This window comes from Sarcophilus harrisii, chromosome 2 (genome assembly GCF_902635505.1).
Source record: "Sarcophilus harrisii chromosome 2, mSarHar1.11, whole genome shotgun sequence".
NCBI lineage: Eukaryota > Metazoa > Chordata > Mammalia > Dasyuromorphia > Dasyuridae > Sarcophilus > Sarcophilus harrisii.
In genome coordinates this window covers 474,651,831-474,665,312 of record NC_045427.1, presented here as the reverse complement: position 1 = coordinate 474,665,312, position 13,482 = coordinate 474,651,831, and the positions used below count along the sequence as shown (strand labels likewise).

Below are 13,482 nucleotides of genomic sequence, written 5' to 3'. Positions count from 1 at the left end.
ATCATAAAGACAAAAAATTACAAGAATGTGGAATGAGGTTAGATGGTTAAATTTTTCTTTCTGGGGGAAAGTGGAAGAGAATCTAACCACGGCCTAAGCCCCTAGTCATTTCCCTAGAGTACATTTCTTCTGGCCATAGATCTGCCCTGCTTAAGAAAAGGACTCCTACTTATCATGGGTGGGACAGGTGGTATATCCCCAGAACCCACAAGACCTCTTCCCCATGCAGCCTTCCCCATACCTTCTTGTCCAGTTTCCTGCCTGCCATGTTCAGTGTGATGACTCGGTTGTCTGACAGTTCCTGGGCAGTGATCTGTGAGGCAGGTAAGCAGGGGAAAGGCACAATGAGGATTGATTTTTGATCACCTTCTCCTGACCCAGTCCTATATGAGGGGGAAGTCTGGGGAAAGACTGGGATGTTAGGGAGATAGCTAAAATTATGGACACAGTGTCTTAAGAAAAAGAGGTTAAGTAAACCCAACTGGACCCAGCATGGGAACAGTGGTCTAGAATAGAGAAAGGATGGGAAGGTACTCATAAGAAAGAATCAAAGGCAGAGGCATAGTTGTACAAACAAACAAACAAACAAAAATTGACATTAAACCTTTTTTTTTTTGGGGGGGGGGGTAGAAGTAGTTCTTCACCATAAATGCAGTGATTGGTCAAGAAATTTTGACCTGTTCCTTTTCCACCTGGGCTGGTTTACCCTTCTTCCTGTAGCCTCAATGCCTCCCTGATTCTAAGGGTTCAGTCTATTAGTGGATACCACACTGATTTTAGCTCAGACCTCTGGAGTTCATAATCCAATAGTTTCAGCTTCCCAATAATAAGATTACAAAATGTACCACCATGTCTGACCATCCCTGGTATTTTAAAATCCAGGTGTCAGTTATCTATGGTACCTATCCTGTTTGAGCAAGATGGGAAATATTGTTGTCTAGCTTTAGAGAACATGCTTGAATCCATCCTCCTCACATATATAGAATACTCATTAGAGAAGGCAATAGGCTATTTTTTTGGGGGGGGGGTTGTGACAACAAAAAATGCAGAGGACCATCAATTAGCAATGCTAAACAACATGAATGTAGTGGAATATAACTGCACTATAAGAAATGATAAATATGATGAATTCAGAAAAGCACAAGAAAAGCATATATGAATAAATGAAGAACTGTGAAAACAAAATGTAAAATGAATACTATTACAATTACAAAAATGTTATTGGAAAGAAGGAAAAAAAGAAACTGAATGTTATCTAATTATTATGAGCCTCATCTTAAAGAACTGATGAGAAAAAAATACTATCTTTTTTTATACTTTACTCTTTTCTTTCTTTAGAAAGATGAGCTACTATGAGTGTGATACTGCAGATGCTATACTATCAGATTGAGTTGGTGCATTGTTAGTTTGGGAGAACTGCTTTTTTCCTCTTTTTTTATTCTTTTTTTTTTTTTTTTTAAACAAGGAATGAATCTCCAAGTAGGAGAAGATATATATTTAGAAATCAAGGTGATATAAAAACAAGGGATAGCAATAAAAATAAAAAGTCAAAATTTAAAAACAACAAGAAAGCATCATGCTCTATTGTCAAGAGGACTAAGCTTTAGACTCAAGAGACTTGGGTTTAATTTTCAGTCCTGACATTTTACTAGGTTTTTGACTAAGCAAATCACTTCATCACTCTGACTCTGTTTCCTCATTTGTGAAATGGATACAATGATACTTGCAACACGCCTAATAAATTTTATAAGGACAGAACACTAGACGTGTGAGCAGTAACTATTTTCATTATTATTTTTGGTTATTTGTATCAGCCCTGTGAAGAATACAAAGAAGAATATGACATGATCCCTACTCTCAAGGATATTTCAGACTAGTTTGACACAAAGATAACTTATAATATCAGCTTTTATGAGCCAAGTGCCAAAACAAAGAGAGGGGTACAGAGCGTAAAGGTTTAGGGACTTCAGGAGAAACTATCTAAGACCACTTAGATCTACAGATCCAAAGTGGTGGTAGATACCAAACTGCCTGCCTTCTCAGTGAAGGTGGAAGAAAAAAAGGGAGGGAGAGAATTTGGAACTAAAAATGTTTTTAAAAAATCCAAATGTTAAAAATTGTTTTTACATGTACTTAAGGGAAAAACAAAATATATATATATATTTTTAAAGTTGTAGTAAAGTATTTCATGGAAGAGCTGGGTCTTGAGCTGAGCCTTGAAAGATTTATATTATCAGAAAAGGGGGAGGGACAAACATTTATCTCATTGAATCTTTTTCAGGAGACTATATAGCACAAATATTAAGGTCACAAAATCAACTAATAGTAACTTTATGTAACATCTAATCAGTCAGCAATGAATGGGAAAGATTTGGGTTAGTCTGAAATTCAGCAAATGAATGTTTTCTAAGATAGATTTTCAAGAAAGGTTCTACTGCACAGATCTGATCCTGTTAGGCCCATTTAAAAACAATTAGTGATTCCCTATTGCCTAAAGAAGAAGAATCAGGCTTGGGCTTTAAGTCCCTCCCCAACCTAATATGGTGCAAAGTTTCAGTTTTTCTTACCACTTCGTTTAGTGTTCTCTGCATACTCATCACAAACTTTTTCATTCTTGCTTAAGTTTCCCATAACAATTCCTGCCCAAAATTTCGCTACATTTTTTTTTCCTCTTTGCTCTTCTCATACCACTTGGACAGTTCCCCCACTATCTCCTCCTTCATCCCTATTTTAAACAAAGCCCTTTTCCCTAGTGAGGCAAATTCCTCTATATGCACTTGTAATTCCATCTCCTCTATATACACTTGTAATCATGTTGGGGAAAAAAAAATCAGAACAAAAGGGAAAAACCATGGGAGATTAAAAAAAAAAAAAAACTGTAAAAATAAGTGAACATTGCATGTGTCGATTTACATTCAGTCTCCTTAGTTCTTTTTTTGGATGCAGATGGCATTTTCTGTCCAAAGCCTGTAAGGATTGTTTTGGATCACTGAACCACTGAGAAGAACCAAGTCTTTCCAAGTTGATCATTGCACATTCTTGCTATTAATGTATTCCCAGCTCTTAGCAGAATGTCTAGTACATAATAGGCACTTAAGTACTGGATGACTGACTGCCTCTAGGTTCCAACCCAAACTGGACCATTTGCTGTTTTTTGACTTGTTCTGTTCTCTTCTACCTCAGTGCATTTGTGAAGGGCCTCTACCTTTTCCTACTAAGATCTTTCTCTTTCTTTGAGAGTTAGCCTCCTTCATAATCCCCACAATTTTATAGTATCCTCTCCCACTTTAATTTTCTTAGCGTCCAGGGCATTTAGGTGGCACAGTGATAGAGAACTGTCCCTGAAATCATTAGATCTGAATTCAAAATCTGGTCTCAGACACATGACAGTTACTATCTATGTGACTCTGGATAAATCACTTAATCCCAATTGCTTTGCTCCCTAACTCCAAAAGCAAATTTCTTTTTCTTAAAATCCTTTTTCAAAAAGTCTTTATCCTATTACAATCCACTTTGTTTCTCATTCCTTTGCACACATGTTGTATTCTACTCAGTAAGCTCCTTGAGGGAGGCACTCTTATTTAGTTTCATCTCTGTATCCCTAGAGCTTAACCCAGGGCTCTACTTAATATCCATTTACTAAAATGAGCTTGCAGCCTCTCCTTCCCAAGCTATCTGAAAGAATAAAAGCAAAGTATTCCATCTGCCTGTGACTTAGCTACCATCCTATCCAGAGAGCAGGGTGATGGATTTGGTGGGCTATATTTAGTCTCATCACCCTTTGCTCTGGTGGAACAGTACAAGCTTTCCAGTACAGATCCAAATATCTACTGGGACCAGAAATATAGGTGTGACTATTGGATTTTCTACCTCTTACCTCTGGCTAGCAACAATAACACAAAGACAAAAATAGCTTCATTTCTTCTAACTCTATTTTCCTGGGGTCTAAGAATAGAGAGGTCTTTATTTGAAGCAAATGTCTAAAATAATATGTCATAGAGCAGTGTGTCTTCAGGGGAATGAGGAATCACTGAGGGAAGCAATAAAAAGCAAAGATATAGCATGTTCATGTTTGTTGATGGTCTTTTTGCTGTACTTCACACATGACATTCATTTTCTCAACTCTTTTCCTTTTTATTAATTGTCCCTCATATCTGGAATACTCCCTCCTTATCCTACCTCCTGGCTTCTTTCAAAACTCAGTTCAAGTATCTCCCTTTTGAAATTTCTGTTCATTTTTTGTATATTTTCATGTTTTGAAACTTTTTTTGGAAACATGTTTTCTCCAACATTAGAATGTAAGCTCTTTGAGGGCAGGAACTTTGTACCCTCAGTTCTCTCTCAGTCCAGTGCTGGGCTTAATAAATGTTTGTTGACTGACAGATGTGACAGGCCTTCACATGACCTTGCCTACCTGCCTACTATCTTTCTGTCGATATCTTTGGCAATGATTTACCAAGTCTGGACATTTCCAATGAAATCACAAGGGAATATGGTCAAAAGAATGCGGATAACTCTCTCCAAAGATTGGGCTTTGATCATGAATCTGGAGTGGGAAGAGAGCTTAGAGGTCACCTAGTTCAATCCCTTTGGCTCAGAGAGGTTCCATGACTTGACCAGTCATACTGCAAAAAGAGGCAAAGCTAGGACTGAAATGAAGATTTTGTGATGACAAATAGAACAGTGCAGGTATGGGGTCACGCTGCAAGACACTAGCAATGACTGCTTCTAAGCAGGGGAGATGACCATGTCTGATGGAGAAAATAGGGAGCAGAGGGGACACAGTCAAGGAGATTATGCCTGAGGCAAGAGGGTTACTGGGGTAGCTCTCTGTGGATCAGAACATTTTCTGAATCATATAAAGAAAGCATTGTGAGTCTAGCTCCTGGGTAGGAAAGATAGCCCAGCCCTGCAACAGCTTGGTATGCCTCATCTCTAATCAGTCCCTCACTGTTCTGAAAGGCAGAGCTTAAATGCTTTGGACAACAAGCTCCCCAGGAAATAAGGGACCTAAAGGCTAAAGATTCCAGCAATGGACTCTTAAGTCACTTCTCATAAATCATCACACTCACTCATTATTCTTACATACAACCTTGATCTAAAAGTCAGGAAACCTGATTCTAGTTTTCCTACTCACTTGTCAGAATGTGTGTGCATGTGTGTGCATGTGTGAGAATCATCTTCCCCTTCTGTGGAATGGGGTGAAGTAACCCATTTTAGGTTATTTCCTTGTTTGCCTTGATTTACTCAACTGTAAAATGAGGATTATTGGACTAAATGTCCTCTAAAGTCCTTTCAACACTGTTTATGATCCTATAAATTTTTAAAAATCATTTATTCTTAAACTGTTTTGTAGTTAATTTCTTTCAACTGTAGAAAGCCCAGATGATGCTGTAAACAGCATCCCCTTTCTTCCCCTCCCCCCAACCCTGGGTATAACTTTTCAGTTCTCCCAGTTACTTCCCAGAACACTCATCATCCAGTCTCTATGACATCACAGCTAGTTGCTGTGGAGAGCATTAGGGAGTTGCAAAGGGAGGATTAAAACTTCAAATGAGGTCTAAGTATTGAGCTGGTTTTATCAAAGTGCCCCTGAAGTGAAACACAGAACCACAGAATCACTCATTTCCTCCTCCCCATCCTCCCTCCCTGGCTCAGTAATCTGAAAATCAAAGGCCAGGCCTACCAGAGAAGAAAGAGAGTCTTCCATTTCTAAGGCAGCTGTGGGGAAGCAAGCATCATGGAAATCTCCCAGTGTATCACAGCCCTCATTAGGGCCTGCACTTTCAACTTTTTTCCCTCTTAGTCTTTTAACTGCCCAGGAAAGATACTTTGGCACTCTAATGAGAGCACCGAGTGGATAGGGCAAGAATTGACCTTTTAGCCCCAGTTCTGCCACTAATTCCTTTTGAGACCTAGGCAAGCCATTTTCATTCTGTGGGACTTTTTTTCCTCTATAAAATGAAGAGACTGGATTACCATCCTAAGGCCCCTTACAAGTATGATAGTCTGTGGGTTCTACAATACCAAAAAGTACAGATGGTATGATGGTGATGAGAATGAATCAACTAACAAACATCTATTAAGCACCTACCACATGCTAAGTACTATGCTAGGTACTAGGAATATAAATAGAAGCTTATTTTCAAAGAATTTACATTCCAATGGATGATCTTTATTATAAAGAAACCCTATTTTCCCCTTTTTTTCCTGAGCTGATCTCAGGTTATAGAGCAGCCCATTTCTACTACATCATTTGGCTAAAACATAACTTGGTTTCCTCTCATCCAAGAAGCCTTCTCCAGGCCTTTCGACAGCACAGGCTTCTAAGAAGCCCTTTCTTTGATTTCAGTATCATCCTAGCAACTAGGTCTTTGTCCTCTGTTCCCCTGTAATGCTTTCTGGCTACATAAATGGGAATGGATTTCAAACATAAGCAATCCTGATGGTCCATCCAGGCTAACAGAAGGGAGAAAAACCACAACCAGCACAAACAAACATTAAAGTAATAAGCAATAGATGACAAAGGAGGGCATCCAGCAGAACAATGATCCACCAATCCATCATCAAGCATTTAAGTGTTTACTATGTACCAGGTAACGATGCTAAGCACTGAGGATTCAAAGAGAGAAAAATAAAACTACCCTTGTCCTCAAATGAGTTTATGTTCTATGAGAGAGGACAACATGCACACAAATATATGTGAAATATATACATTTTATGTATATTTAAATGTATTTAATTTAATTTAAATTTAAATTGAGGGGACACTAGTAGAGGAGGAGGGAGAGGGAAATCAGGAAAGGCTTCATGTAGGAGGTGTCCTTAAGGAAAGTTTTGGAAAAAATCAAGAAATTCTATAGGGTAGAGGTGCTTTGGGAGTATATTCCAGGCTTGGAGAACAACCAGAGCAAAGGGGCAGAAATGAGAGATGAAACAAGAGCATGAATGAAGTGTATGAAGAGAAATAATGTATCATGAGGCTGGAGAGACAGATTGTTGCCAGATTGTGAATGGCTTTAAAAGCTACACATTGGAGGTTTTATTTAATTCCTGAGGCAATATGGAATTATTGGGATTCGATTGAGTTACTGAATAACATCATTAGCCATTCATTTCAGGAAAATCCTTTTGGTAGTTCTGTGGAGGAATTGGGGAGAAACTTGAGACAAGAGAGATGAAGGCTATTCTGATCGAAGCAAGGGGCAATGAGCACTTGAACTAAGGTGGTGACCTTCTGGAGAGCAAGGAAAGTATGCCAGAGAGACTGGGGAAGTAGACGTGATAAGATCTGGCATGGATAAGATAGATACACATGGAGAGGCCAGACTATTTTCCAAAGCCCTTTGCAATCCCTTGTCCCATAATTAGGATAGGCATAAGACACTCATAAGCAAAAACAAGACAATGGGCATTAAGTATTATTGAGGGAGGTGGAAGGTACTACAAGGACATGCTGAAGAAGAAGAAATGACATGGGGAGCGGAGGGTATCAGGGTAGGAGCAAAAGAACTGGAGGAAACCTGGGATGCTTTCATGGAAAAAAATGACTTTGTAGTTGAGTCTTGAAGGAATGAGTAGGATCTTCACCACTGAAGATGTAGAAAATGGGGAAGAAGATAGATTTGGAGAGGGAAAGACTTTCAGAGGTCATCAGATCCAATTTACTCATTTTGTAGATGAAGAAACAGGTTTAAGGAGGTTAAGTGATTTAAATGCTCAGGGTCATTTCAATAATAATGTCACAAGGCAGAATTTAAATCCAGGTCTTTTTGACTCCTAAACCAGCACTTTAGAGCAAAGCTTCTTAAACAGGTTGTGTAATAAAGGTGGTGGGGACCATGAAATAATGATTTATTAACCAGCAAATGTTTGCTTTGTATACCTATTTTATATACTTATATATTTAAGGTCATGCAAAAAATATTTTGGGTGAAAAGAAGTCCTGCTCTAGAGGTAAGAGTTCTTCACCTGATTTTTGCTTGTTTTCTTTTGTTTTTGTATTTTGGTCTCTTTGGCAGTCTGATGAAGTTTATGGACCACAGAATATTTTTTAAAAGAATGAAATTAAATACATAGGATTAAAAAGGGAAATCAATTATATTGAAATGGCTATTTTTTAAAAATCTCTAATTCATAGACCATTGGAAATCCATTCTCAGACTTCTTGATAGATCTATTGATCAACTGATATAAAATGTCTTCCCTCCTTTTATCCTTTTATCCACCCACCTTGATCCCCTAAACCAAAATTATCTCAGGAAATCCAAGATGGAAACCACAGCATTCCTAATACCATCCTAGAACATCTGAGCTAGGAAAAGTGTAAGATTGTGAGCTTCAAGAGGATAGAAAGTAACTCTGTACAGTGTCCAACCTGAGCCACCATAGAAAGGCATTTACTAGAGGCTTCTAGGTGCTGACAGTGGATAACAAAGGGAGCTGGAAGGAGCCAAGTGCACCTCCCTCCTTCCTCTGCTTTCTTTGGAGGGATATTTTTTTAAAACCTGCAAAAATATACCAATAATGGGAATACCATCATCTGAGACAGCTTGTGCTTGTTGCTAAGAGATCTGTTGCTAAGTTGTAAATTCTCTCCCTTTTACTATAAACAAGGCCGATGATTATCTATGTGCTAGGGAGACAACTCATTGATGTTGGGCTGGACCTCAGAAAGGGGAAGGCTGAGAGAATGATACTTTTGGCAGAATAGAAAATCAAAAAACAAGAAAGAGTACTGAGCCCAAAGAAATTGTCATACCGTGATCAGTCCTTTCCCTGCCGGCTTCTCATTCACCAAGACCAGGGGCCGGGTGATTTTCTTGCTGGAGACGATCTGAGGGAAAGAACAAAAAATGTGTTAAATACTGTCAAAAGTAGCCCCATCCTCTTAAATAAAGCCAGAGTTTTGAATCATGAAAGTACTCTTCTGAATCTTCTCACATTTGACTATCACTACTTGAGAGCAGGTGAACTTGTCTTGTTATCTTTATATAGAACAACATAGAATGCCCAGTCTGGGATCCTTCCTTTGCAGAATCACAGAATTGTATAAGTAGAAAGGCCATTAAGTTACATCTATATGTAATCTCATTTTAGGAGTGAAATCACTGAGGGTTCTTGAGAGAGAAACTATCCTGCCTCTTAATGTTTATGTGTGAATTGGATGTATCCTTTTTTTCTTGAATTGTTCCTATAGAGTGAGAAGGTTAGGTATGAAGAGGAAATGAGATGGATGAGAGAAATAATCTGTGCAGGATCACAGCAGGAATTAGAAGATCATCAAATTAAAAAAAACCCTGTGATATCAGAGGATCAAAAATGAAGTATGCCCTCCTCCTTTCTGACAGAAGAGGAACTCAAAATGCAGAATAAAGAATATATATTTGGGCATGGAAAGTGAGGAAATCTGCTTTACTTGAGTGTGTGTGTATGTGTGTTTACTAAGTACCTACCATGTGTAGCAAGCTCCATAAGAAATACTGGGGATACAAAAAAATAAAATAAAATAAAGCCTAAAACAACAGTCCAAGCCCCAAAAGAGCTTATATGCACACAGATATAGACCAAGAACACAGGTCAGAGAGAAGAAAAGAAGCCGTTTTAATCCTACAGCCAGGTCAGGTTCTCAGGAGCCAATGTTGACATCCCTGCAAAAATAGGGAGCTTCCAAGAGTCAGTGGTGGCCAGCCCTGTCCCTGGTAGTTAGAGGTGCCTGCTTTCACCTGGGGGAGACAGCTTGAGGCAATGCAGCACTAGGGACAGCTCTGGTATGGGCGTTAAAATAAGGAACCACGGGTGAACTCTCAAAGAAACCAATTTATGTTCAGGAAAAAGCTCCCTAAAAAGGACAGCCACAGGATGGGTTATCTGCAGAAATGGTGGGTTCCTTTTCACTGAAGGCCTTTATGCAGATGCTAGAGGACCACTGATCTAGCATTTTGTTATGAGGATTCTTGGGGTCCCTGCCTAGACTGCTAACTGCTCTGCCCCTTCCACCTCTAAAACTGGGTGATTCTTTTCTGATCACACAGTTCCCTGTTCTCTATAACACTAAGCATATTTGTTACAAAGATTTCGTTTTTTGGTGAGGTGTGAGGGAGTTGATTGGGAGAGAGAGAGAAAATAAATACTTGTTAATTGAAAACACTAAAAAAAGAACTTCAAAAGCTTAGATCATTATAGGACTTAATATTGAAAAAGGGATGTTAGAAGTTGTCAAGTTCAATCTTTTCATTTTATGGATGAGGAAGTGCTCAAGATCACATACACTATAACTGGCAGAAGATTCATCTCTTGAGATTCTCTCTCTTTCTCCATGTACACACACCTTTCCATAAAATGGCAGAGCTCTGTGTGTGTGTATGCATGTGTGTATATGCATGTATATATGTGTACATATACTTATATAGTACGAGTATGAGAGACTTCACAAACGTGTACATATATACATACACATATACAATTGTTATGAGGAAGGATTCTATAGAGGAGGTGGGGTTTAAGGGAAATAACTGTAGTATAAAGATACTCACAAAAGGCTCCCTACTACCTTAAATGATCAAAACCCAAACTCTCTATTTGGCATTTAGAGTCCCTCACAACCTGGCCCTGTTAGGGGGGAAATAAGGACCACAATTATTTTTACAACATATGACTCTTAGTTATCTGGTGACCTAATAATAGAAAGGCTCCAATCACTATTGAGAGGTAATCAAATATACTAAACTAAACAAAGTTACAGCAAAGCAGATGTTTTCATCCACTGTTGTAACAACTAAGAAACATTTGCAGTTTTGTCTAAATGGATTTCTTTGATAATTTTTTAAAATATCTGATTCCCCTCCCTCTTGTTACCTGCTGTCTTTGAACAAAGAATGTCTTTTTATTCCAATGACAAGTTCTGCCATTTTATGGCAAATATTCTTCCAGAAATCTCCCCTTTCCCCGTTGAATGATTTTCCCTTTTTCTGCTCTTTCTTGCATGTGAAATGCTTTACTAATCTAGCCTAAGTTGTCATAGAATGTTGCTGACTAGCCATAGATTCTAAACAGACCTGAAAAGTTATAAAAACCAAAATCTGTAGCCTAGGAAGCTATCAAGGAACAATTTACATTAACAGGTTAATACATTCTTTTGCTTTTAGTTTGGCCTTCTAGCCCTGATCCCCACCTGCAGTCCCCAGACATAAGATCCTAGCTGACATATACAATTCCCAACAGGTCCCATTCCTCTTGGTTGTACATATTCCCCAATAGAACCTTCCTATCCTTTCCCATATTCTTACACTTTACCTAAGTCTGGATTTCAGTAAAAAATGAATCCCTACTGAACCAGCTATGCCCAGAAAAAGAACTCTGGGAGATGACTAAAAACCATTACATTGAATTCCCAATCCCTATATTTATGCACACCTGCATTTTTGATTTCCTTCACAAGCTAATTGTACAATATTTCAGAGTCTGATTCTTTTTGTACAGCAAAATAACGTTTTGGTCATGTATACTTATTGTGTATCTAATTTATATTTTAATATATTTAACATCTACTGGTCATCCTGCCATCTAGGGGAGGGGGTGGGGGGGGTAAGAGGTAAAAAATTGGAACAAGAGGTTTGGCAATTGTTAATGCTGTAAAGTTACCCATGCATATAACCTGTAAATAAAAGGCTATTAAAAAAAAAAATGAATCCCTGAAGTGGTCATATATATCCCCCTCCACAGTTTACAATCCTACTACATAGATCTTCTTTGGTGGAACAGTGGATAGAGTATGAACTAGTAATCAGCAAGATCAAAGTTCAAATCCTGTCTCAGACTACATAACTCTAAGCAAGTACTTAATCTTTCTGTATATCATTTTCCTGGCCTGTAAAATAGGGATAATATGAGTAATTACCTCATAGGGTTATTGTAAAGATCCAAGGAGATAACATGTAGTGCTTTGCAAGCCTTAAAAGCACTATATAAATTCTAGCTTTCACCATTATCATTATTTATCACACATGACACTCCCATCTCTGTGTATTTATACTGACTATCCCCCATAATTAGAATGTTCTCCATCCCTACTTCCAACTCCTAGATTTCTTCAAGATTCAGCAAAAATTCTACCTTTTATAGGAGGCACAAGAAGAAATCTTTTCTGTTCTTTCTCTGATATTATCTTCCATCTCTTTATTAAATATATCAGGTATACTGATATTTATTTGCTTTTTTTTCCTACCCAATTAGAGTATAAGTTCTTTGGGGCAAGGGTTATGTTTTCCTTTGTATCCTCAACTCTTAGCACAGTATCTGGCACATACTAAGTGCTTAATAAATGCTCATTGATTGATTGGAGGTGAGATTTTTAGAGAAAGGATATCCTGTCCTATTTATAACCCCTAAAAATATCACAGCCTTGCTGTTCCCCTCCTCTTCCCTGCCCCCCAAAGGGCCCAGCTATACCACTAGTCACATACCCTAAATTCTTCTTAGAGCATTCTGATCCTGAGGGGTCCCAATGACGGTGGCAAAGGAAGCCTCTACAGAACTGAAGGTGATAAGCTAGGATTGGGTTTCTGTGATTAATCAAGACCCTCAAGGAATCAGCTGGGAGATTTTTCTAATAGCAAAATAAGGAGAGACTAACTAGGTTATAAGGAGGTGGAAACAGGATGAGCTTTCTCTGAAATGTCCAATGGGGGAAATAATTTCTATTACAAGGATCTTCCATATTTACTCTTAGCTTCATAGGAGTAAGAATTTTGAATGGTTCAATAACCCAGAATGACCTGAAACTCAAGGGGCCAAGGAAGTATATAATTTGGGGAATTAACCCTTAGGGCCCTGAGTCTGAGGAAGAAGAAGCACGGATATATCAAAATTACTTGAGCTTTGAATTTAGAGTTATACTGGAGAGAAGCAATAATGGAAAGGATACTGTATTAGGATCAGCAGACTGAGGTTGAAATTGCAACTTTAGCTCTTAACAACTGTGTGATTTTGGCTAAATCCCTTTATCTCCTGGACCCCTGTTTCCTCATCTATCAAATTAGAGGGATTGGTCAGACCCCATGATCTCTGAGTGTACCTTTTTAGTTTTAAACCCTAGGAACCTATTCTCTTAATTAAGAACTGGAAGACTATAATCATTGAATATATTTCTCAGAGGAAAATGGTTTTATATTTGGGGGAAAGGGACAGAAACTTATATGAGAGTATGTGGAGATACACATACCATTCCCAAAGTACAGGAAAACTGGCCCAAAAAGTCATGCTCATCCAATTGTAGACTCGACTTGTCTTGATCAAAGAGGGCAAATTTGAGCTTCTGGACTTCCTCAAAGTGATAATCAATGACAAACTTCTTGGCAAATGCTGGATTCAGATTGTTGATAGCAGTTTCTGTCCTGTCAAACTGGAAGAACACAGTAGTAAAGAGTATAAAATGAGTGGCTAAGGAGGCATGGTTAATAAGAAAAATCAAGTCAGATAGCA

General features: G+C 38.3%; 1 protein-coding gene across 1 annotated transcript in view; it reads right to left on the bottom strand.

Annotated features, from left to right (window-relative positions):
* Window positions 1-13,482, bottom strand: part of CPNE2 (copine 2) — an 84,164-nt gene that overhangs the window by 37,241 nt on the left and 33,441 nt on the right. The window contains exons 3-5 of the mRNA XM_012553830.3: window positions 13,223-13,402; window positions 8,762-8,836; window positions 242-313 (exon numbers count right to left, since the gene is read on the bottom strand). Coding sequence (XP_012409284.1) covers window positions 242-313; window positions 8,762-8,836; window positions 13,223-13,402 — 327 coding nt within the window. The remainder of the gene's footprint in view (window positions 1-241; window positions 314-8,761; window positions 8,837-13,222; window positions 13,403-13,482) is intronic.